General features: G+C 44.2%; 2 protein-coding genes across 2 annotated transcripts in view; both read right to left on the bottom strand.

Annotated features, from left to right (window-relative positions):
- LOC306823874 (NACHT, LRR and PYD domains-containing protein 14-like) overlaps positions 1-22,571 on the bottom strand; it is a 106,259-nt gene that overhangs the window by 71,481 nt on the left and 12,207 nt on the right. The window lies entirely within an intron of this gene.
- On the bottom strand, positions 2,201-22,112 carry LOC306824176 (protein NLRC3-like; the record flags this gene model as incomplete). The annotated part of the gene is made up of 7 exons (XM_079344201.1): positions 2,201-3,510; positions 7,544-7,717; positions 9,582-9,755; positions 11,050-11,223; positions 14,239-14,412; positions 15,665-15,838; positions 20,440-22,112. Coding segments are annotated over 7 exons (2,553 nt in total), but the record flags the coding sequence as incomplete, so codon positions are not given.

Below are 22,571 nucleotides of genomic sequence, written 5' to 3'. Positions count from 1 at the left end.
GTGAGACACATGCTACCAGTCAGGCACATGGGAGGAAACAGGGCATCACAAGGGGCCTGTAATTTGAGGGAAATAGGAGAGGATGTTGTGATGACTAAAAGCATAATATTGGACTCTAAAGACAAGTAAATAAAAGTCTGTAGCTCTGTTTTGTTTAAGTTCTTGTTTGGTGTGTTGTTTTGAAAATGGAAGGTTTAAAATACATTTTAGTTTGATACCTTTTTGAAGAATTAAAGACATTTTTAAATAAATGAATATTCATTAAATATAATAAACATCACACATAGATTAGATAAAGCTAAGCTTTCAATATATTTTTTAATTTTCCTCAAACCCCTTCTGACATTTCAGTGTGGTTTTAAACTACCGTAAATTCCGGACTATAAGCCGCTACTTTTTTCTCACACTTCGAGCACTGCGGCTTCTACTCCGGTGCGGCTAATGCATGGATTTTTTATGGGGGACAATGAGCTTCTGCCGCAAAAACATTTGACTTCGTCACGTCGGATCTTAATATCAGTCATTTTGCGCTTCATGCACGCACCCTCATGATGGAAAACACACGGAGAAATACATATGATGCAGCTTTCAAGTTAAAGGCGATCGAGCTGGCTGTCAAAGAAGCTAACAGAGCTGCTGCACGTTAAGATGACACTGACAGCGACAACAGAGACTGAGGAAGTGAGTAATGAAGTCATTCTGAGGCAGTGAATGGATGGACTTTTTCTTGTGAAATATATTACGGTCATCTTTTTCATCAGCCGTGTTACAGACACCGTCGGCTAGGCTTCGTATTGTAACGGTTCATGTTGTAAAGTCAGTAGTTGATAATGTGTTCATAATTCCGATTATGTGGAGAGTCAGTGAATGCACCAGCGAGAACGTGTTGAGTGGCTGTATGAGAGAACGCTGGGGGAGAGAGTTGGATTGTTACGGCAAGTTATGTGTTGCTCTCTGCTGTAAACGGCGTGGTCACGGCCGACAGTGATCGGGTTATTAAGTTATTATTTGAACGCTCTCGTCGTCCTTTAACGTCCGTACGGACGCTACAGTATTTGCGGATGTTACCGGTAGCCTACGTCTGTGTAAATAGCTCTTGTTATAGCGTGGACACCTGCGGCTTATAATCAAGTGCGGCTTATATATGTACAAATACATTTATTTACTTATTTTTAGCCGGTGCGGCTTATATCCAGGTGCGCTCAATAGTCCGGAATTTACGGTACATGAAGAGAGGACATTTAACTCTGGAACATTCAGCAATTACATGAACATAAGAACAACAATAGGCCTCAAGGTGTAGCACTTCCCCCACAGTAAACTGTGTGAATAGCATACAGGTACAAGTTACAACAAATGGCAAATTCTACCGTTTGATTTAAGTGTTATACTTCTTTACATTTCTGAAGCTTTAAAACATGTTTGTTTTAATGTTTTCATCCAGCCTGTGAGTGAGGTCGATTACACAGTGTGGCCAGCTGCAGGACTGCTTCGGCTTGCTTCATTCATCCGTTCATTTTTTTCCAGATAAGACACATACACTCTTATTAATCTGCCCGGGTGGTAATAGTAGTCATTGAACACATACACATCTGGATTTTTCCCTGAAGCTGAACTCTTTTCTGACGTTGAACTTTTCTCACAATTCCTCTTCATGGAGAAGTCTTGTCCTCAAGCTTTGTCATGATTTCTGAACTCGTGGTCATTAACATCTCCTGCTGTGGTCGATGTCACGGTAAACTGCTCAGGTAAATGTCTGCAGATCTGAACTTTCCATCCAGGTGACCGAGAGCAGCTGACACCATGTTTGTGTTTCTGTTGCACTTCAGTGGTTTCAAACTCTGACGTTGGCTCATAAAACTCAATGACAATCAACATCATCCACATCAAAACCAGGACTAAAGAGGGCCGGTGTTCCTTTTGTGTCATGAAAGCAAACCGACTTTCATTCTCTATAACAGCCCCTTTAACCACCTTTTGACTTCATCCAGTTTATTTTGTTTTTACAATGAAGAATGAACGAGTCCTTCGATTGGTGGAAACAATAGAAACAAACTGAACCTCTGGCTCCCCCTGCTGGACAGAACAGAGAGCTGCTGTGTGTCTGATGTGGAAACAGTGTGAGCACAGTTTAAACTGTTTGGATTTGATTCAGCAGAAGAATCAGAGGTTTTCTACAAACGTTTCAACAAATGTGTTTTATTGTGAAAAACCGAGCCATGTCCTGTTTCCAAACTGTTTATTCTTTTTTTTGGCGGGATCAAACGCAGAAGGTGTCCGTCCTTCCATCCAGCTTCAGGTAAGCCAAACACCTTTGATCTCATTCTGACTGCACATTGAAATGACTCAAACATGAAACTACACTTGTGTTACAGGATCCAGATAAATGTCTGACATTAAAAACAGCAGTTTGCACGTGAAGGTTGTTAAATATTATTAGTATGCTGACAAGTCTGGCCTAAGTCTTCGGTTAGAAAGACTGCAGCCATTATTATTATTATTATTATTGTTATTATTTAGGGGTGGGACTTGATTAAAACGTTTAACTAATTAACTCTGGGCTTTCCAACTAATTGGAATTAATAGCATTTTAAATGCATCACAATATTTGCCCTAAAAAGTATCACTTCTCAATCTAAGTGGATGTTGGTGGATGAATTAATGCAATGCATCCAATGTTACTTTCTTCTCAGTTTTATAAAGCTGTTGAAGCTTGTTTGAAACAATTTTTCTGCACAGCAGCTGGAAAGTTGGATCACACGTTGCTATCTGTAGCACATTTTCTAACCCCTTATCTTCTACCACTAATAGTGGTCTACTGTCCAGAGCAATCAATTTAGTAAGTGAATTTGTAAGTTTATCAGATGTTGAAATACTAGTTTGGTCCTGAAGACAGTCATTAGGTCGAGTTTAGGCTGCAAACACTTCTTGTTTGTACTTGTGGCAACGCTAACGAAAAGGTAGCAAGAAGCTAGCGATAAGCTAACCGTGATTAAATGTGTTAAAAAAATTTAACCATTTTTAATGATCAGAGTCAAACACAAATCCTGGAGCCAACGTACAGTGTGTTAATCATTAGGGTGAAAGGACACTTCCTGTTTACACAGCTTAGCCTGATGAGGTGAGGACATGTTAGGAGAGCAGGGCATGTTTTAAAGAGGCTCTTAAAAGAAGATCATTTTAATACACGTTACAGATGATCAAGTTCTGCTTTGGACTTTTAGTAAGAAATAGAATCAAAATAATCATCACATGAGAAGAATAACAGCAACATTTCTACCTGCTGTTTCCTGTTTGACCTTCCTCTCCTGTAATGTGTTTTAGAACAGATTCATTATAAATGAGCTCTGAGCTGATTCCTCTGTCAGTCCCTGATGGATGAAGCTCTCCTCAGCTTGCAGAGCTTCTCCACACACACGATGGTGGAGGTTCCTCCTGTGGATCATCAGCTGCTCCTCTCTGCTCCACCACAGTCCTGATCACTCACATTATGACGGAGATCATCTCCATCTAATGAGAGAAGAAGAGATAAGAGAAATCATGACTCATGTTCTACACTGACTCCCTTCATCAGCTGGAAGTGAGTGTGAGTGTTTTTTTGTTTGTGCCTATATGTATATATAGTTCAAATATGGAACAAAAACATTGAATGGTTGTTGAAGTTGTGTTCTGTGGGGCTCATGGACCTTTTAGTAAAGCGTTGAAGATTCGGTTTAAGTTTTTAAGAGAGTTTTGTTTGAAATACAGCTTTGTGGTGAATGCTAGTTGGGCGGATTCTACTAAAAAAATTTTGTGTGGTCTGGTTTCTTTTTAAAGGCATATACTGTATGTTGAAGCCACAACATAAAGTGCTGTGCTGTATTTCATTGTTTTGTACAGAAATAAAACCTACTTTGTTTGGCAACAAAGTCTCGGGTCTCTGTGTGCCATGACACAACATAGAGAAGTGGGAGCTGCTAAGGCCAGACCGGCTACATACCAACATTAGCCTACTTATCCATATACTCCCCCCCCCCCCCCCCCCCCCCCCCCCCCCCACACACACACACACACACACACATCACCAAATGGTCCACACTGCTCCAGAATAAAGGCTAAAGCTGTCCAGCACCTTTTTTCAGGTGATCAGCTTGTACTTAATGTATAGGCTATGGAAAAAATTATGATATGAAAGATATGTTCTGCAGGAAGATACATACGCACGGTCGGGGCTGCAGAACCACCTTGGGGCCAGCCAGCTAACACGGATTGCTTCCCTGTTACTGAACCTGCTGCTTTGCAGACCATTTCCCCTGTCAGCTGCTAAACTGTACTGTTTTCCAGTGTTGACCTTTATGTATTAGCGTGTGTGGAACTTCCGCTCCCCGCGCTCCTGTTTCTCGGTTCGGTCAACTTAGTTTTGTTTTTGTTGTTTTTCTTTGTTTTTGGGTGCCTCTCAGTAGTCCAGAACAGAAAGGAAGATGGCTTCAATTACCCATTTTTCTACACCGTAGAGTGAAGTTCCCTTTGTATCTGTACAATTATCTAATTTTCTGTCATAATTTAGTAATTAATGTATTGATGTCAATGTGAAACTCAAATGAAAAGGATTGATCAAGCCAAAAGCCAAGATATTTATACTCCAGCACTCTTCCAATATTGTGACCTTTCACTGTCGTTATGCGGAAGTCAGTGTCTGGGATATTTGTAGCTTGTGAAAGGAGCATGAATTTAGGCCCCTGTTTACACAGAGACACTGTGACAGTAAAATTAAACTGTTGAGTATCTGATTGGCCTTTCATTCACACGGCGTCTGTGTTTCACTCGGGTGAAAATGCAAGCTTTTTAATTCGAGCTCCATGGTGGGGGGAAACTGATACGGGGGGGCGTATCACAGCCGTGTGAACGAAACGGAGCGAACTCTCTGGCTGCGATGACCTCACCACACCCCCCCCCCCCCCATACATTTGGACATGCGCAGTAGTCCAGAACAAACATAAACAACAATGGCGGTGGATTCACTTGTGCTACATGCTTCAGCAGCGATTTGCTTTGTACAAACAGAACCTTGATATGATACATCGTGTATGTCGCCGCCCAAAGAGCATCGAACACCTGCAGCAAACAGTTCAACCTTTACCCAAGCGCAGGGCGACCATACGCAGCGTTTGGGTAAGACTTGGGAGAACTAGCCGCTAAAGAGGATGTTTTGTAGGAAGTGGTTATACTGCTGGTGAGTGTTGCATGTTCTGTGTTGTAAAGTTCTACTGCCCACTACTGGCCGGGCCGTGAGAACTACATCGTTTTCACTCTGCCTGCCGTGTAGACGGTCTGTACTTTGAATTCAGAGTGGGGTCGTTTCGATGCGTTTCTGTGACAGCGTCGCCGTGTAGACGGGTCATAAGTTTCTTCTGCATTCAGTACTAATTTTAAGTCAAATAGGGCATTTTGTAATTTGTTTGGTGCTTGTAAAGATTCCATTGCTAGATGTGCAGTCTCTGTAAAACAATACAGAACTGTGTCATCAGTGTAAAGATGGGCCTTACAATTTGTGAGTACGGATACAATATTTTTAAAGTAGATTGTGAACAGCACAGGACCCAGCACAGAACCTTGGGAACCCTTTTCGATAGTGTTAAGTATTTAGCGTGATCCTATTGTACAGTCACACATTGCAATCTATTGGACAGGTAATTCTTAAATCATTTACACAAAGAGTAGTCAAAACCAACATCATGTAGCCTCTGCAGGAGTTTTTTGTGATCAACAGTGTCCAAAGCTTTGGTGAAATCAACAAAGAGGGAAACACAGTATTTCCCTTGATCATAAGCAGACATAATATTATGTATGACTAAGGTAGTTGGTGATATGGTGCTGCGTTTTTCTCTTTAAACAGATTGATGAGGTCTTAATACAGAATTTCTTAAAAGGAATCATGTTCGTTGATTGTTGACTAAAGTGGCTAGACAGTTTGGAAATTGGTTGGTAGTTTGTTCTTTGTCACCACCCTTATGTAGAGGGACAATGTGTGCTGACCTCAAGACCTGAGGTTTCAGCTCATAGAACTTGTTAATATCCCTAATAATCATCACTTCCTGGATTTGTGTGTGAAGAGGGGAGTAGGGGAAAAAAGTTGAGGAGGGAAGGGGGTTAAAGAAGAGGGGAGGAGATGAAAGAAGAGGGGAGGTGAAGGAGGAGGGGAGGAGGTGAAAGAAGAGGGGAGGTGGTTTAAGTAAGAGAGGAGGTGAAAGAAGAGAGGAGGTGGTGAAAGTCAGAGGAGGTGAAGGAGGAGGGGAGGAGGTGAAAGAGGGGAAATGGAGAAACAAAAGAGGAGAAAGTGAAAGAGAAGAGGAGGGAAGGAGATGAAAGAAGAGGGAAAGAGGAGGGGATGTGGTGAAAGGATCCTGGTTCTACCTGGGGAGAGGGATAATAATGTAATCAGGGTCATCAGGTGGGCACCCTCCTCCTCCAATGTTTCATTGATAGGCCCACTTGTGGTTGATGTGGGCTGATACTGCTGGCTTGAAAGATGCCTGCTCAGCAGTTCAGATAGGTGCATTGAGGATTTGAGAGCCTGTCTCTGGTCAGTGAGTTGGCGCTTCACAAAGGGTGTAGTGTATGGATGTCTTTATATTGGGTGAAGGAGGGCATTGGTGGTGAGTTTCTTTCCTCCCACAATGATTGCCAATTGTGGTAAGACCTGGTTATACCTCCAGGTGTAACAGCCTCGGGACAGACTGGTTTTGCCTGAGGTTTGGCAGAGAGGGCATGCTGGGTCTTCTCCAAACCACTGATTAAGATTCTGGTGAGAACATCGTAGGTGCCCGTGATGATGAAGCTGATTTGGCTTCCTTCCAAGAGACCTTAATGTGTTGTTCCTTGACCTGGCAAATACTTTTGGATCTGTCCCCCTGTCATGTGGGCTGCCTTATATTTCTTTCACACTCAATATCGCTTATAGAAAACCTTGAAATGAGAGCTGTATCCACTTTAAAATGTAAACTGGTTTCAAGCATGTATATTGTCACATTTGTGGTACATGACCCTCAAAGTGTTATAAGGTTTAATGTGTTTGTTTACACAAAGGTCCAACTAGGGGCACGAGCTGGTAATAAGAAACAGCTAAAAACTCTTAACCCTTTATTGGGCAAGTGAATATTTTTGGTAATTACCGTACACATTACATATGGCCACCCTTCTGCACCTCAGTAAGGTCGAGAAGCATGTGATCCTCACTCAGCCAATCAGAGGAGACGTCACTGATCCTCCTATTGTGCATTTAAACCAAATATGGTAACTTTGTTGATGTTTGTTCTTCTAAATGATCTTTTTTTTAAATGTTTCAACAGAAATAAAGTTCTGTTATGTCCCCAATAACACTCTGAGGTTGATTTTTTGAAAGTCAGAGTATTTCAATGAGTGCTCTATAAAGGGTTAATGCAGCACATCAGTTTCATGCTTTGTATTGAAACTAAATTACTTCATCCCTGTTAAATAAATATCCCTATTAAATAAATAAATTCAAATATGTGGAGGGTTTACCAAAGAATATTGAAAGTCTGACCTCAGAGTCTCCAGTCGATAGTTTGGATTCTTCTGAAGATCACTCAGCAGCTTCACTCCTGAGTCATGCAGCTTATTCTGACTGAGGTCCAGTTCTCTGAGATGGGAGGGGTTGGACTTCAGAGCTGAGGCCAGAGAAGAACAGCTGATCTCTGACAAACTGCACCACCTCAATCTGAATAAAGAATAAAAAATAAAAAAAATCACGTATGGTACAATCTAGTATCACGTGTTCAGGTTGTGATGAGTATCTCAACATCACTTTGTCCTGATGAATCAAGTTTTCTCTAAATGATTAGAGGATCATTTCTGATTGTGTATTCACTAAATCTAAATCCTCCAAATGTCAGCTCAACATTCATCCAGCTGTTCATGTGCACAGATGAAGAACAGGCTGCTGATCTCAGTCAGCTCTGTGATGTTCTAACAAACACTCTTGGTATAAGTAAGACATCCTCCGTGTTGTATCCTCGGTTCATTGGTTATTCGGGTCTCGCAACAGTCACCCTCGCCCAGGTGACCCAGCCGATGTTGATCAGGCCGGGCTTGTGTCTAAGTAGCTTGTGTGGCCCACAGATCCCTCACTTGATCCACGGCCTCCCGGATCAGCTGGATGACAACTCCTGTATGCTCAATGCATCCTGGAACCGTTTGGAGTACGTCCTACTGCACCGATGTTGTAATGTAAGTGTTACTCAGGAGGAACTCCATCATGCACCACGCATTGATACTAAAGGATGTCTTGCCCTCAACGCTGAGGAGTGAGATGACCCTGAATTGCTCGATGGTACTTGAGCTCTCCTCCTTTGGAATCCAGGTGAAGCAAAAGGAATTTGAGATGAAAGCTGCATGTTTCCTGGTTCTTTCCCTGCCTCTCCTTCTATGCCACTCGGCTCGATGTAAGGTGGTGAGGTTTTTCCTCAGGATACTGCTAAGCTCTGCCAGCCCGGCCTTCTCCTCCCGTGCCTGCTTAAGCTGCCACCCTAGCAGTCTAAGCTCCTGCCAAAGCTGGCTTATCTTCACCTCCGTTCTATTTGGCATTCCTCAACCTCTGGTTGGCTGTAGTTCCTTTATTCCAAACCTTTCCACACCAATGTTCATGATCACTGCAGCCATCGTCCGCCACGTCTGGTCTACATCTCCCTTTGCAGTAGCTTCAAGGACTTGGTCCAGATCCTCGTCAAACTGGAGCCACTGTTTTTGCTTGTTGGCAGCAGGCCACATGACCCAGCGGTGTTCTGAATGCCTGACATAGGGTGGGGCTTGTCGAGCATGGAGGGTCGTGGCACTGTGAATTGACTCCTGGCCGGGCTCCTCATGCGTCTCACCAGGTTTAGAACCTGTGTGTTGCTCCACTTGCTTCTCTGTCAAACATTTCATCTTCAGGCCATGCTGGTTCTTGCAGACTTTGCCACATGAACAGACTGCTCTCATAGTTTTTCCGTTAGCATGTTTAGTTCCCTGTTTGTCCGTCCTTTTAGGGTACTCATGCTGTATATAGATCCCCCCTTACTGCCTGGAATTGTATTTATGTTTATGTTACCATTTTATTCGGTTTTTGACTTTTTGTTTTGATTCTGCACTGCTGCTGTTGCTGTAACGCCCGGATTTCCCCATTGGGGATCAATAAAGTAATATCCTATTCTATCATATCTGGTCTGCCCAAGGAAGCTCCAGTAGGAAAATGTGTCTCGTTGTTTCAGACGCCAGGACTATGTCTGGCCTGAGTGTGGTCACCACGATGTTTTCTATTAGTACATATATAAAAGCAGACATAATTGAATCATAAGTCTTCATGATTTCACTTCGTCACAGAACCAGAGTTATGTTAATGTTGACTTCACATAGTCATAAAAACATTTTCATATCAAATCTCAAAGTTTTTCAGCAACTTAAAAAAATAAGAAATTTCCTAAATCATTAAATATCCAGACACTAAAATTCAGACAAATGTTGGAAATATATAAATCCTGAAATGAGCAACAATGGAGGATGTGGATTGAAATGAGATAAATGAATGGCACAGTCAGTGATCTGACCTCAGAGTCTCCAGTCTGCAGTTTGGACTCTGCAGATAATCACACAGCAGCTTCACTCCTGAATCCTGCAGCTTGTTGGAGTTCAGCTCCAGCTCTCTGAGATGGGAGGGGTTGGACTTCAGAGCTGAGGCCAGAGAAGAACAGCTGATCTCTGACAAACTGCAGAGACTCAATCTGAAAAAAGAATAAAAGTTGTAAATGAGTTTCGTGGACTTTTTGGAGGATTGTTGCGACCTAAAATGCATGATTTTTGTGGCAGCTTTTAAAAAATATTGCAATGCATGTTGCAATGTTTTTCAATGTTTTTTTATATGAAATTGCTGCAGGAAGCAAACATTGCAAAACGAGCTGCGATTTTCTTCATGTCAACTACTTTCTTGCACACACTTCATTACGATTGAGTGATGCCTATATTTGAACCTCAGCAGAGCCATTTACTGTACTCTGTGAAGAGTACTCCTCTGCCTCACTCAGTGATGTCACTCTCTCTCACACACACACACACACACACACATTTCATCTGACTTCATTACACATTAAAGTTAATATACTGCTTTCGACCCCGTGTTACTTAGGGTTTTTTTTTTACAGAAAGTGGTGGTCTGGATAAAGCCATTCTGAGCTCTTTCCTCTTTTCAAAAAGGTGGGGTTGACTTCACGGGTGCTGTTTACAAAATGTATGATATTCCCCGGATTTTAGCATCCTACAAATCGTATTTTGTACCCACGTCGTCTTCGCTCTTGATCTTTCTTAGATTCAAACACTCAAAGCTCCTGTGAGGAGGTGTCTGTTTTGGCGCCCCCCTGTGGACAAAGTGAAACCTCGTCTGTCTTTACTGATCTTGTCCTGTAATGTATTCCCTCACTAAAACACTCCTCCTGCTTTCTTTAAACTCTACAAACTACAAGTCAGTGTGAATCTCTTCTGTAGGAAATGTAAAGAAAGGCTTTTCCAGACAGCATCCTGTGATTCTCCTCATGTGACAGCGAGCAGCTGGAAACAGACAGACTTTCAAAAGGACTTTATAATGTTGGTGGTCTCATTGACTAGGTTTGTCAGAGTCCTCTCTACAGTCCTAAATGTCTTTGTGCTGCTCTTCTCTGGATCTGTGTATTTCATATGGAGCTTGTTTGGAAGTTAAAGGTGATGAGAGGCTCATGAACTGTTTGTGATTATCACCACACATTCTTTAAACCTGTGAGCCATACAGGAAGCTGTTCTTAGATCAGAGGCTCGACCATCTAACATCTAATGAGTCATGAAGGCAGGCAGGACAAACACAACATGAGATTAGCAGACCCTCTTCAGTGGACTCAGGAGGTCAGTGGGGGCTGGGAGCAGAGCTGCTGCTAATGTTAGCTTGTTTCATGCTGCTCAGCTTGTTTTTAGGTTAGGATTCACACAGTGTTCATCATTCCTGAAGTGTTGAACTGCAGCACAGACTCAAAGAAAGAAAAGGTGTCTGACCTCAGAGTCTCCAGTCTGCAGTTTGGACTCTGCAGATAATCACACAGCAGCTTCACTCCTGAATCCTGCAGCTTGTTCCCAATCAGGTCCAGCTCTCTGAGATGGGAGGGGTTGGACTTCAGAGCTGAGACCAGAGAAGAACAGCTGATCTTTGTCAAACTGCACCAATCCAATCTGAATGAAGAATAAAAGAAGAATAAAAATAATGTGTAATCCAGTCACATGTGTTCAGGTTGTGATGAGTATCTCAACATCACTTTGCCCTGATGAATCAAGTTTTCTCTAAATGATTAGAGGATCATTTCTGATTGTGTATTCATTAAATCTGAATCCTCCAAATGTCAGCTCAACATTCATCCAGCTGTTCATGTGCACAGATGAAGAACAGGCTGCTGATCTCAGTCAGCTCTGTGATGTTACTACATTTATCAAATCAGACATTATTGAACCACAAGTCCTTATGATTTCACTTCGAGCCTGTACAGAGCAGAAGGATTGCAGCCTAATAGAAAGGGAATAAAGCAGCTGATTGATAATTTTACCAGTTTCATTACTTTTAACTCATTACGTTGTGTACCACGGCAAGGCCTGATCCAGACCTCAGTGTTTCCCACTATGATATCCAGTCATTTTCAAGCACAGTCTCCAAAACCCTCAAACTATCTCAGTCTAGTCCTTTTCACAGCTGACATTTCCATGTATTCTGCACACTCACTTAAAATGGTATTATTAGATCTCACAAACTTGACTCATTCTCCTTACTAAGACTTGGCTTGATGACACTGGCATATCTTTCACAGAATGTTCTATTTGGCATGTACCAGGCTAGTTTAGGTTTAACCATAGTACAAAAACTGCGCTCATCAAAAATATTAATGATCTTAGAATTAGCTCATATAGCCACAACTTGGCTCTCCTGGTACTTTTTAAACTCAGAGCAGCGTTCGATACAGTCGAACATCACATTCTGCTTCAATGCCTGGAGCACTTTTTAGGCCTTAGAGCCCCTGTTCTTTTCTGGCTGTCATCTTACTAGCAGATCCTTGTCTGTTTCCATTGGTAATTTTATATCTGATGAAGTTAGCATGCCTTATGGAATCCCCAAAGGGTCAAATCTTGGTCATCTGTTGTTTAACTTGTATGTGCCTCCACTTGGTTCCATCATACACTAATAAAATATTTTACATCACCCATATGCTGCCTGCCTGCATACATGACAACTACGAAAGACAAACTGACTACCTGAGACAATGAAATAGGGAGAGAGGGAGGCCTGCCTGCCCGCCCGCCTGTTTTATCTCAGGTAGTCAGTTTGTCTTTTGTAGTTTGTCATGTATGGTCTGACTTTATCGCGTCTGCTCCCTGGATTTACTTTGTCTTTCTCATTTTAGTTTAAATAAATCACTTGTTTTTTCTGCATATGGGTCCTCCTCCCTGTTTTCTGCCCTGAACCTATGTGGAATACCTTCTTATCTCTTGTGCTTTTACATTATGTCATTGTTGTACATCATCTTTGTTATTTTTCTGTTTTAAAGCACATCAAGCCTGCGTCTGTCGTATGAAATATGCTAAATAATTAAATTTGACTTCATTAGACTTAACAGAACCAGAGGAGCCAGAGGCTTCATGTGCAACTTCATGTTAAATTTTACTGCAGTCAGAATTTTTTTTTTTTTCACATCAAATCTCTAAATTATTAAGCAAACTGAAAACAAATCTCCTAAATCATTCAATATCCAGAGATTTAAATTCAGACAAATACTGATAATATATAAATCCTGAAATGTGCAACAATGGAGGATGTGGATTAAAATGATCCAAAGGAATGACACATTCAGTGATCTGACCTCAGAGTCTCCAGTCTGCAGTTTGGAGTCAGCAGATAATCACTCAGCAGCTTCACTCCTGAATCCTGCAGGTCGTTGTTCCAGCTCAGGTCCAGCTCTCTGAGATGGGAGGGGTTGGACTTCAGAGCTGAGACCAGAGAAGAACAGCTGATCTCTGACAAACTGCAGTCCCTCAATCTGAATAAAGATTAAAAGAAGTAAATGTAGATGACAGTGAGCTTTACATGAATGTGTGATGTTGTCCACACATCTGTTCATTCCAACATTGAAGGACTTTATGAGGATGCATTAATACTTTAGTTCTTCCTGATCCTTCTTAGATTCAAACACTCAAAGCTCCTGAGAGGAACTTTCATGACGTGTCTGTTTTGGCGCCCCCCTGTGGACAAAGTGAAACCTCTTCTCTCTTTTCTGATCTTTTCCTGTTCAGCAGCTGTCCCCAACTTTTGTTGCGCAACGGACCGGTTTAATGTCAGACTATTTTCACCGACCGGCCGTTAAGGTGTGGCAGATAAATATGACCAACACAAAAACTGTGGCATTTTGTAAATTAAATAATAAACGTGGATCCAACGTGTACTTGTATGCAACTTTATAAACAGCGTCCTTCTGATATGTGCCAACAACACAATAAGAGTAACATCCTCTCTGCCCCCTAACGCTCTGGTCGCTATGGTAACGCTTAGGCAAGACTTCAAAATAAGATTCACCACAAAACAAATATAAAGTACATTAAAATATATACCTCACCATAACGCTAAATCAATGAGAGCCCTAAGCTTACGGAGAGAATCTGCTCATTTTTCAAAATAAAACATTGTTCAGACTCGGATAGTAAATAAAACTGAAATAATGTAAGTTATTTGTTTTTCTGTGCGGCCCGGAACCATGCGACTCATGGACTGGTACCGGTCCGCGGCCTGGGGGTTGGGGACCACCCCTGTACAGTATTCGCTCACAGAAAAACTCCTCCTGCTTTCTTTGAACTCTACAAACTACAAGTCAGTGTGAATCTCTTCTGTAGGAAATGTAAAGAAAGGCTTTTCCAGACAGCGTCCTGTGATTCTCCTCATGTGACAGCGAGCAGCTGGAAACAGGCAGACTTTCAAAAGGACTTTATAATGTTGGTGGTCTCATTGACTTCAGACAATCATCAAGAGAAATCCAGATTACTTTGAGTGTGTTTCATCAGCAGATCAAACCTCCTCACAGTACGTTTAAATCACAGTTTGTTTTGATATAAGATCATAAAAAACATGAATGGTATGAAATAGAGGAAGTGTTCATCATTCCTGAGGTATTGAACAGCAGCACAGACTTAAAGAAAGAAAAGGTGTCTGACCTCAGAGTCTCCAGTCTGCAGTTTGGACTCTGCAGATAATCACACAGCAGCTTCACTCCTGAATCCTGCAGCTGGTTCTCAGTCAGGTGCAGCTCTCTGAGATGGGAGGGGTTGGACTTCAGAGCTGAGGCCAGAGAAGAACAGCTGATCTCTGACAAACTGCAGCGCCTCAATCTGAATAAAGAATAAAAGAAGAATAAATATATTTTATAAACATTCTTGGACAAACGTAAACTTATGACATTTGACCAGGCAGACCGTGATTTCCTGGGAGCCAAGAAACGGCTTCATCACCATTGGGGACAATGGGGAGTACAGAGAACTCAACCTGGACTTTGTGGACTGGTGCCAGTGGAACTGCCTCCAGATCAACGCAGGTAAAACCAAAGAACTGGTGGTGGACTTTTGCAGACACAGAAACCCCCCCACCCCCACACACTGGTGAACATCCAGGACATTGAGATAGTGGACTCTTATAAGTACCTGGCTGTTCACCTGAACAATAAACTGGACTGATAACATACAGACTCTCTACAAGAAAGGCCAGAGCAGGCTTCACCTGCTGAGGAGACTCAGGTCCTTTGGAGTGCAGGGAGATCTCCTGAAGACCTTTTATGACTCAGTGGTAGCACAGTTATCCTTTACATAGTGGTCTGCTGGAGCAGCAGCACCATGACTGCAGACGGGAACAGACTGAACAAACTGGTGAAGAAGGCCAGCTCTGTCCTGAGCTGCCCCCTGGACCCTGTGGAGGTGGTGGGAGACATGAGTATGATGATCCCTGATGCAGAACGTCTCCCACCCCCTGCATGGTACTGTAACAGCACTGGGAAGCTCCTTCAGTGACAGGCTCCGCCCCCTGCAGGTCCTTCCTTCCTGCTGCAGTCGGACTGTTTAACCAAGCCTGCTCCCATAAGATCATAAAACACACCAAACTGGACAATTTACTCCTACTTCTTGTGCAATAATAATGTTATAAGAAGTCACCTGATCTTATTTGTATTTTTACATTAATTGGATTTTCATTGCGATAATAATTCATGGGACCACTTGTGCAATCACATGTCCATCCTTATATGCACTCTGTGCATGATAGTGTTCATACAGTTTATACAGACTTACATCTTTAAGTTACTGGCTCTTTTTACTTATTTTTGCATATATATTTTTTTACAGTTATATATTATTAACTCATTTAATCTCCTGCAATTTCTCTGTTTGCGAGTATAAAGGATTATCTTGTTTTGGTTTGTCTCTATTTTTCATGTTCCAAAAAACCCAAAGACAAGGTGCTCTGTTGTTGCTCTTTCTATTGTTGTACTGTATTTCGTAGGGGCGATTTGTGAGACAAGGCATCTCAACCATAAAATACATTCAAACTCATTTTCTATCATATTCATATAAATATTACAGTCAGTGATCTGACCTCAGAGTCTCCAGTCTGCAGTTGGGACTCTGCAGTCTCTCACACAGCAGCTTCACTCCTGAATCCTTCAGCTTGTTGTAGCTCAGGTCCAGCTCTCTGAGATGGGAGGGGTTGGACTTCAGAGCGGAGGCCATGACGTCACAGTGAGCCTCTGAGAGTTGACAGGCAGAAAGTCTGTTGTGACACACAAAATAGAGAAACATGACTTATAAAACCAGCATTTGATATTTTCTTCTCACATTTGATCATGAAAGAATTTGTCCTGCTTGGTCTTAACTTTACACATCAGAGGTCACAGCAGGTGAGTTGGCTGCATTTATCAGCTCTGAAGCCCCGCCCGTCCAGGAAACATAAAGCCAGGTAGAGGAGAGCGAGAGTTTAGAAATACAGTCTCTGAAGTTTAGTTTTTTTCCCTCATCTCCTCTGTGACCCATTGTTGTCAAAACCATGTAAGCATCAATATTTTATGTTTTCTTTGTGCCGATGTTTGAGCCTTGCGGGTTAAAGTGACAAACTGACAGCCGCGGCCATGCTCCACACTTCATTAAAATCCTTGTCTCATCAGAGGGGCTGGTATAGTGTGCCTGCACCACAGAGGGACAAAGGACCCCTGTGCCCACATATGCCCGCTGGATCGCTTCTACAATCCAGTGGGAAAGACAGGCTTTCGACAAAGGTTTATCGAGAAGTTCCAGTTTAAAACAGACAAATAACTGATCTGTCCTCCGGTTTGTCTGTGTGCTGTGCAAATACATTTGAAGTGCTCTTACTGGACATACCAGTGAGCATCTTCGCTCCTCGTTCTCTCCTTGAATGGAATAGAGAGACTGGAGCTCAACCCTCTGACTTGTCCTCGATTCAGAAAGGACCTTGGAAAGAAATGCCGGATTCGGTTGCAGGACCACCCCGCACCCTCTGGTAGGAACCTGCAGAGGTCCGTATGAACTGAGAGAGCTTGAAGCTCTCCAATCTGCCTAGTTGTGGCCAGCGCCATCAATAGGGCTGTCTTTGGCATGTGTGTGTGTGTGTGTGGCGCTGTGAGAGATGGCTTGTTGTGAGAAACTTTTTAGCTCTTTTTGTTTACTCTTCCCTGCAAAGAGATTGTGTGCTTTATATATCCTATGGATACACTTAAGTTTTACACTCAACCAGGAGCCAGTTTTCTCACATATTCTCGGGAGAAACTGCTAGCTCTAAGAACAATGGGACAAGCTGGGATACAACACCCCATCCCGGAGGAGTTGAGGAGGAGACCCAGGGGCTGCAAGGCCGGAGCTAAGCTAAAAGCCGAGACAGCGGTGAAACGGAGGCGCTACAAGCCATCGATTCCCTCTGTCATCATGGGGAATGTGGACTCGCTGCCGAACAAGATCGACGAGCTGTCCGCACTGAACAACCAGCGGATCTACCGTGAGAGCAGCTTGTTTATCTTCACGGATATGGCTAAACCACCTAGTACCGGATGCTAACGTGAATATGTTGGGATTCACTGCCGTGAGAGCCGACAGAGACGCGAAACTGAGCGGGAAAAGTAAAGGTAGGGGACTCATCATGTATGTTAACAACCGCTGGTGTAACCCAGGACATATCTCCGTAAAGACAGTCTTTTGTTGCCGGGACCTCGAGCTGCTAACTGTTAGCCCTCAGCCTCACTATCTACTGAGGGAGTTGAGTCACGTGATCACCATCTGTGTTTACATTCCTCCGAGTGCGGACTGCATGTGAGAAAATCCATTCTGTCACTGCGAGGCTGCAGACACAGCACCCTGAGGCACTTATGATCATTTCTGGGGAATTTAATCATGCAACTCTGGACTCAAGTTTGGCTGTCAAACCATCAAGTTGTGGACTGTCCCACACGAAACAACAGGACAATAGATCTCCTGTATGTTAATGTAAAGGATGCATACAGAGCGACTCCGCTCCCTCCATTAATGGAAGTCTGATTACAATTTGGTTCACTTACAGCCATCTTACACCCCCCTGGTCCAAAAGCTGCCAGTTACAACTCGATCCATCAGGAGGTGGTCCCCAGAGATGGAAAGTGCCCTCAGAGACTGTTATAACACCACGGCCTGGGATGTGCTGATGGATCCGCATGGTGAGGATATAGAGGGGATGACACTGTCTGACGGACTACTTGAACTTCTGCGTCGACGTGGTCGCCCCTTTTAAGACTGTCCGCTGTTTCCCTAATAACAAGCTATGGGTAACGCGGGTAGTTAAGGCTGTCCTTAACAAGAAGAAGGCTGCCTTCAGGAGCAGAGACAGGGAGGCCATGAAGGCAGCACAGCAGGAGGTCAAGCGCTGCGTGAGGGAAGCAAAGGACACCTACAGGAGAAAGGTGGAACAAAAGCTGAGAGAAAACAATATGAGGGAGGTCTGGGAAGGTGTGAGGACCATCACAGGTCACAACACAAAGACCAGGGCTGCAGGGGGAACAATGGAGACTCTCCCTAGCTGCAGGCTAGGGAGAGTGCCCACCCTATGGAAGACATCATGCATTGTTCCGGTTCCAAAGAAGAACCAGCCCAGCGAGCTGAATGACTTCCGACCGGTGGCACTTACTTCACACCTAATGAAGACGCTGGAGCGACTCTTCCTCAGCCTACTCAGACCCCAGGTACAACATGCCTGCAGTTCGCGTATCAGCCAGGTGTTGGTGTGGAGGATGCCATCCTGTACCTGCTCCATCGAGCTCACTCCCATCTGGATAAGCAAAGCGGCACAGTGAGGATCCTCTTCTTGGACTTCTCCAGTGCTTTCAAGACTATCCAGCACCCCCTGCTCCGGGACAAACTGAGTAGGATGGGAGTTGTCCCCCACCTAGTGAACTGGATCTCTGACTACCTCACGTGCAGGCCTCAGTACGTCAGGCTGATGGACATCACGTCTGACACTGTGGTCAGCAGCACTGGAGCCCCCCAGGGCACAGTGCTGGCCCTTGTTCTCTTTACCCTGTACACCTCGGACTTCTGATACAACTCCGAGCTGTGTCACATACAGAAGTACGCTGACGACACAGCCATTGTCGGGTGTATCAGGGATGGCAGGGAGGAGGAGTACTGGACACTGGTGGGGGACTTTGCTGCATGGTGCCACATGAACCAGCTACAGCTCAACACCTCTAAGACCAAGGAGCTGGTCATTGACTTTGGGAGGTCCAGACAGAGGATGCAACCTGTTCTGTTAGAGGGAGCTGAAGTGGAGGCAGTGGACTCTAGACAATAAACTGGACTGGACAACACACACCAACCACCTGTACAGGAAGACACAAAGCAGCTAGGTTTCCCCAGCACAGAGCCTGAAGGTAACATGAGGGCTGCCGTGGTCTGGTCCAATGGTGACAGAGTTGCACAGCCAACCTTATCTCGACCCTGCATTGCAAACAACCGTCTGCTAGAGAAAAGGATCTTTCTCGCCATAGTGGCATGGTCAACTTCAAAACACAATACACACCTATCATGTCCAACCTCAATAGGCATCTGCACCCCACATCCATCACAGTTATGGCCGCGGCTCACCATCTCGCAAAGTCATTTGAGGTAGGCCTGTCGTGCTGACTATGGGTGACACGACACCACCGCCTCCCCACGGCTTGGACGGACAGTTTATTCCTATGGCGTGTGAACCCTTTGTCAGAGCAATACGCCAGGAACGTCTGTTGGATTACTCACAGCTCTCCAGTGGCTGAGATAGCCAGATAAGCTTTGTTCCTATGGCGCGTCAGTCCCTTGACAGAACAATACACCAGGCACGGACTGTGAGAAAGTACAGCGGACAAAATATATGTGGAGTAAACAGCAACCCAGAGAGCAAACTCTCTCTTACACTTGGTAAGTGGCAAAGACTTTCTCCTTCTAACACACACAGTTTCTATTCTTTTTTTGTTCTTTGTAATCACACAAACGTCAAATTGCTCTTGTGGAATCAGAATGATCAGTGACCTTTGGTGGACGGGTGCTCTTATGCTGTCATTAGCCACCTCACAGGTGGATTGTCTTGAAGCCAATTGTCCAGAACGTCACCTGACCACTTGGTCAGCCTCATACAAAAGGAATATGTAGTGGAGAGATAGTCTTAATACGATAGAAAACATATCTTTAATTCTGTAGTAAGTTTTAAAGATGAAAATTAGCCTTTGTTATGTCTGATTTCTGACTTGGATCATGATGTCAAGATTGATGACGTGTTACTCTTAGTCCTCTGGCAGAAAACCAGAGAATAAACAATTGTAAATGAAAGATCTGAGCTCTTTGGTCCTTACAGACACACCACTGAGTTGGACTTATTCCCTGGAACTGATGGCATAGCATGGAAGTTGTGTTTTATTTTATGCCTGAATTAATCTTGAATTGAACAGTAACTCTGGAGGAGGACGATCTCATTCTCGTGCTGTCTGGCTCACTTCTATAAATGTGAAAATACAGAGACTGCTGCAGAACGATCCAGAAATCATACAAGTGGTGAGGTGAAGCATCTCCTATTAGAACAGTTTTTCTGTGATCTACCTATTAAGAGAGATGTTAAGAGATGATGCTCGTGATTGATTTGTAATGTCTGCTTAGGCTGGAAGGATCTCACTGCCGGCTACTTCAGAGAAGTGAAGAGTCCAGCCCCTCTCGAGGAGCTGGGTTCCAGAGCCCAAGCAGTGCGTGGAGTTGAGCCCTAGCCGGTACCTCTCGACCCCCCTCATAAACTAAGGTCAGGCTTATGTAAATAAAGTAAATTAGTACATGACACTGATTTATAATGCTCATCACATCTGGACTTACTTTGCCTTCCTGCAGTTCCTCACAGCTGGAATCAGTCTCCATCGTCCCTGCTCTGATGTCTTGTACATCTTCAGGTCCAACTCATCCAGAACCTCCTCGGACATCTGCAGCATGTAGGCCAGAGCAGAGCAGTGGATCGCAGAGAGTTTCTTCTCTGATCTGTTTTCTGACTTCAGGAACTCTTGGATCTCCTGATGGACAGAGAGGTCCTTCATCTCTGTCAGACAGTGGAAGATGTTGATGCTTCTGTCAGGAGAGTTGTAACTGTTCATCTCCTTCAGGTGTTTGATGACTCTCTGGATCATTTCTGGACTGTTGTCTGTCTGACCCAGCAGGCCTCCTAAGAGTCTCTGGTTTAACTCCAGAGAAAGACCATGAAGGAAGCGAACAAACAGGTCCAGGTGACCGTTCTTACTTTTCAGGGATTTCTTCATTGCTTCATTTAAGAGAACATCAAGAGTTGAATCTACATATGTTGCTCCCAGAAAAGCCTTCAGTACTGTTCTCTCCCTGTTGGTGAAACAGTGGAACATGTAGACTGCAGCCAGAAACTCCTGAACGCTCAGATGAACAAAGCAGTAGACTGTTTTCAGGAACATCACACACTCTGATTTGAAGATCTCTGTACAAACTCCTGAGGACACCGAGGCCTCTGTGACATCCAGACCACACCGCTCCAGGTCTTCTTGGTAGAACATGATGTTTCCGTCCTCCAGATGTTCGAACGCCAGCCTCCCCAGCTTCAGAAGAACTTCCCTGTCGGCCTCCGTCAGCTCATGTGGACTCATCTCATGTCCCTCACCATACTTGTTCTTCTTCCTCTTTGTCTGAACCAGCAGGAAGTGTGAGTACATGTCAGTCAGGGTCTTGGGCAGCTCTCCTCTCTGCTCTGTGCTCATCATGTGCTCCAGAACTGTGGCAGTGATCCAGCAGAAGACCGGGATCAGACACATGATGTGGAGGCTCCTGGATGTCTGGATGTGTGAGATGATTCTGCTGGACAGATCTTCATCACTTAACCTCCTCCTGAAGTACTCCTCCTTCTGGGCGTCAGTGAAGCCTCGTACTTCTGTTACCCTGTCAACACATGAAGGAGGGATCTGATTGGCTGCTGCAGGTCGAGAAGTGATCCAGATGAGAGCTGAGGGGAGCAGATTCCCCTTGATGAGGTTTGTGAACAGTGTGTTTAACGATGACTTCTGTGTGACATCAGACACAACCTCCCTGTTTGTGAAGTCCAATGACAGTCTGCTTTCATCCAGGCCATCAAAGATGAACAACAATTTACAGCCAGCGAGCGTCTCTGCTGCCAGCTTCTGTAATGTTGGATGGAAAACACGGAGCAGCTCAAGAAGACTGTAGCGCTTATCTCTGACCAAGTTCAGCTCTCTGAATGAAAGCAGGATCAGCAGACTGACGTCTTGGTTCTCTGAGCCCTCGGCCCAGTCCAGAGTGAACTTCTGCACTGAGAAGGTTTTTCCAACACCAGCCACACCGTTTGTCAGAACCACTCTGATGGGTTTCTGTTGGTCGGGTTGAGCTCCTGTCTTTGGTTCCTGTTGGTCGGGTTGAGCTCCTGTCTTTGGTTCCTGTTGGTCGGGTTGAGCTCCAGTCTTTGGTTCCTGTTGGTTGGGTTGAGCTTCTGTCTTTGGTTCCTGTTGGTCGGGTTGAGCTTCTGTCTTTGGTTCCTGTTGGTCGGGGTGAGCTTCTGTCTTTGGTTCCTGTTGGTCGGGTTGAGCTCCTGTCTTTGGTTCCTGTTGGTCGGGTTGAGCTCCTGTCTTTGGTTCCTGTTGGTTAGGTTGAGTTCCTGTCTTTGGTTCCTGTTGGTCTGGTTGAGCTTCTGTCTTTGGTTCCTGTTGGTCGGGTTGAGCTTCTGTCTTTGGTTCCTGTTGGTCGGGTTGAGCTCCTGTCTTTGGTTCCTGTTGGTCGGGTTGAGCTCCTGTCTTTGGTTCCTGTTGGTCGGGTTGAGCTCCTGTCTTTGGTTCCTGTTGGTCGGGTTGAGCTCCTGTCTTTGGTTCCTGTTGGTCCGGTAAGGCTTTAAAGAGGTCCTGGCACTTGATTGGAGTCTCATGGAGGGTCTTCTTCTTTTTAGAGTCTGTCTCCATCTGTCTCACCTCATGTTGGGTGTTCAC

The sequence above is a fragment of the Symphodus melops genome (assembly GCF_947650265.1).
Source record: "Symphodus melops genome assembly, chromosome: 5".
Classification (NCBI taxonomy): Eukaryota; Metazoa; Chordata; class Actinopteri; order Labriformes; family Labridae; genus Symphodus; species Symphodus melops.
This window is presented reverse-complemented; position numbering and strand designations above follow the sequence as displayed.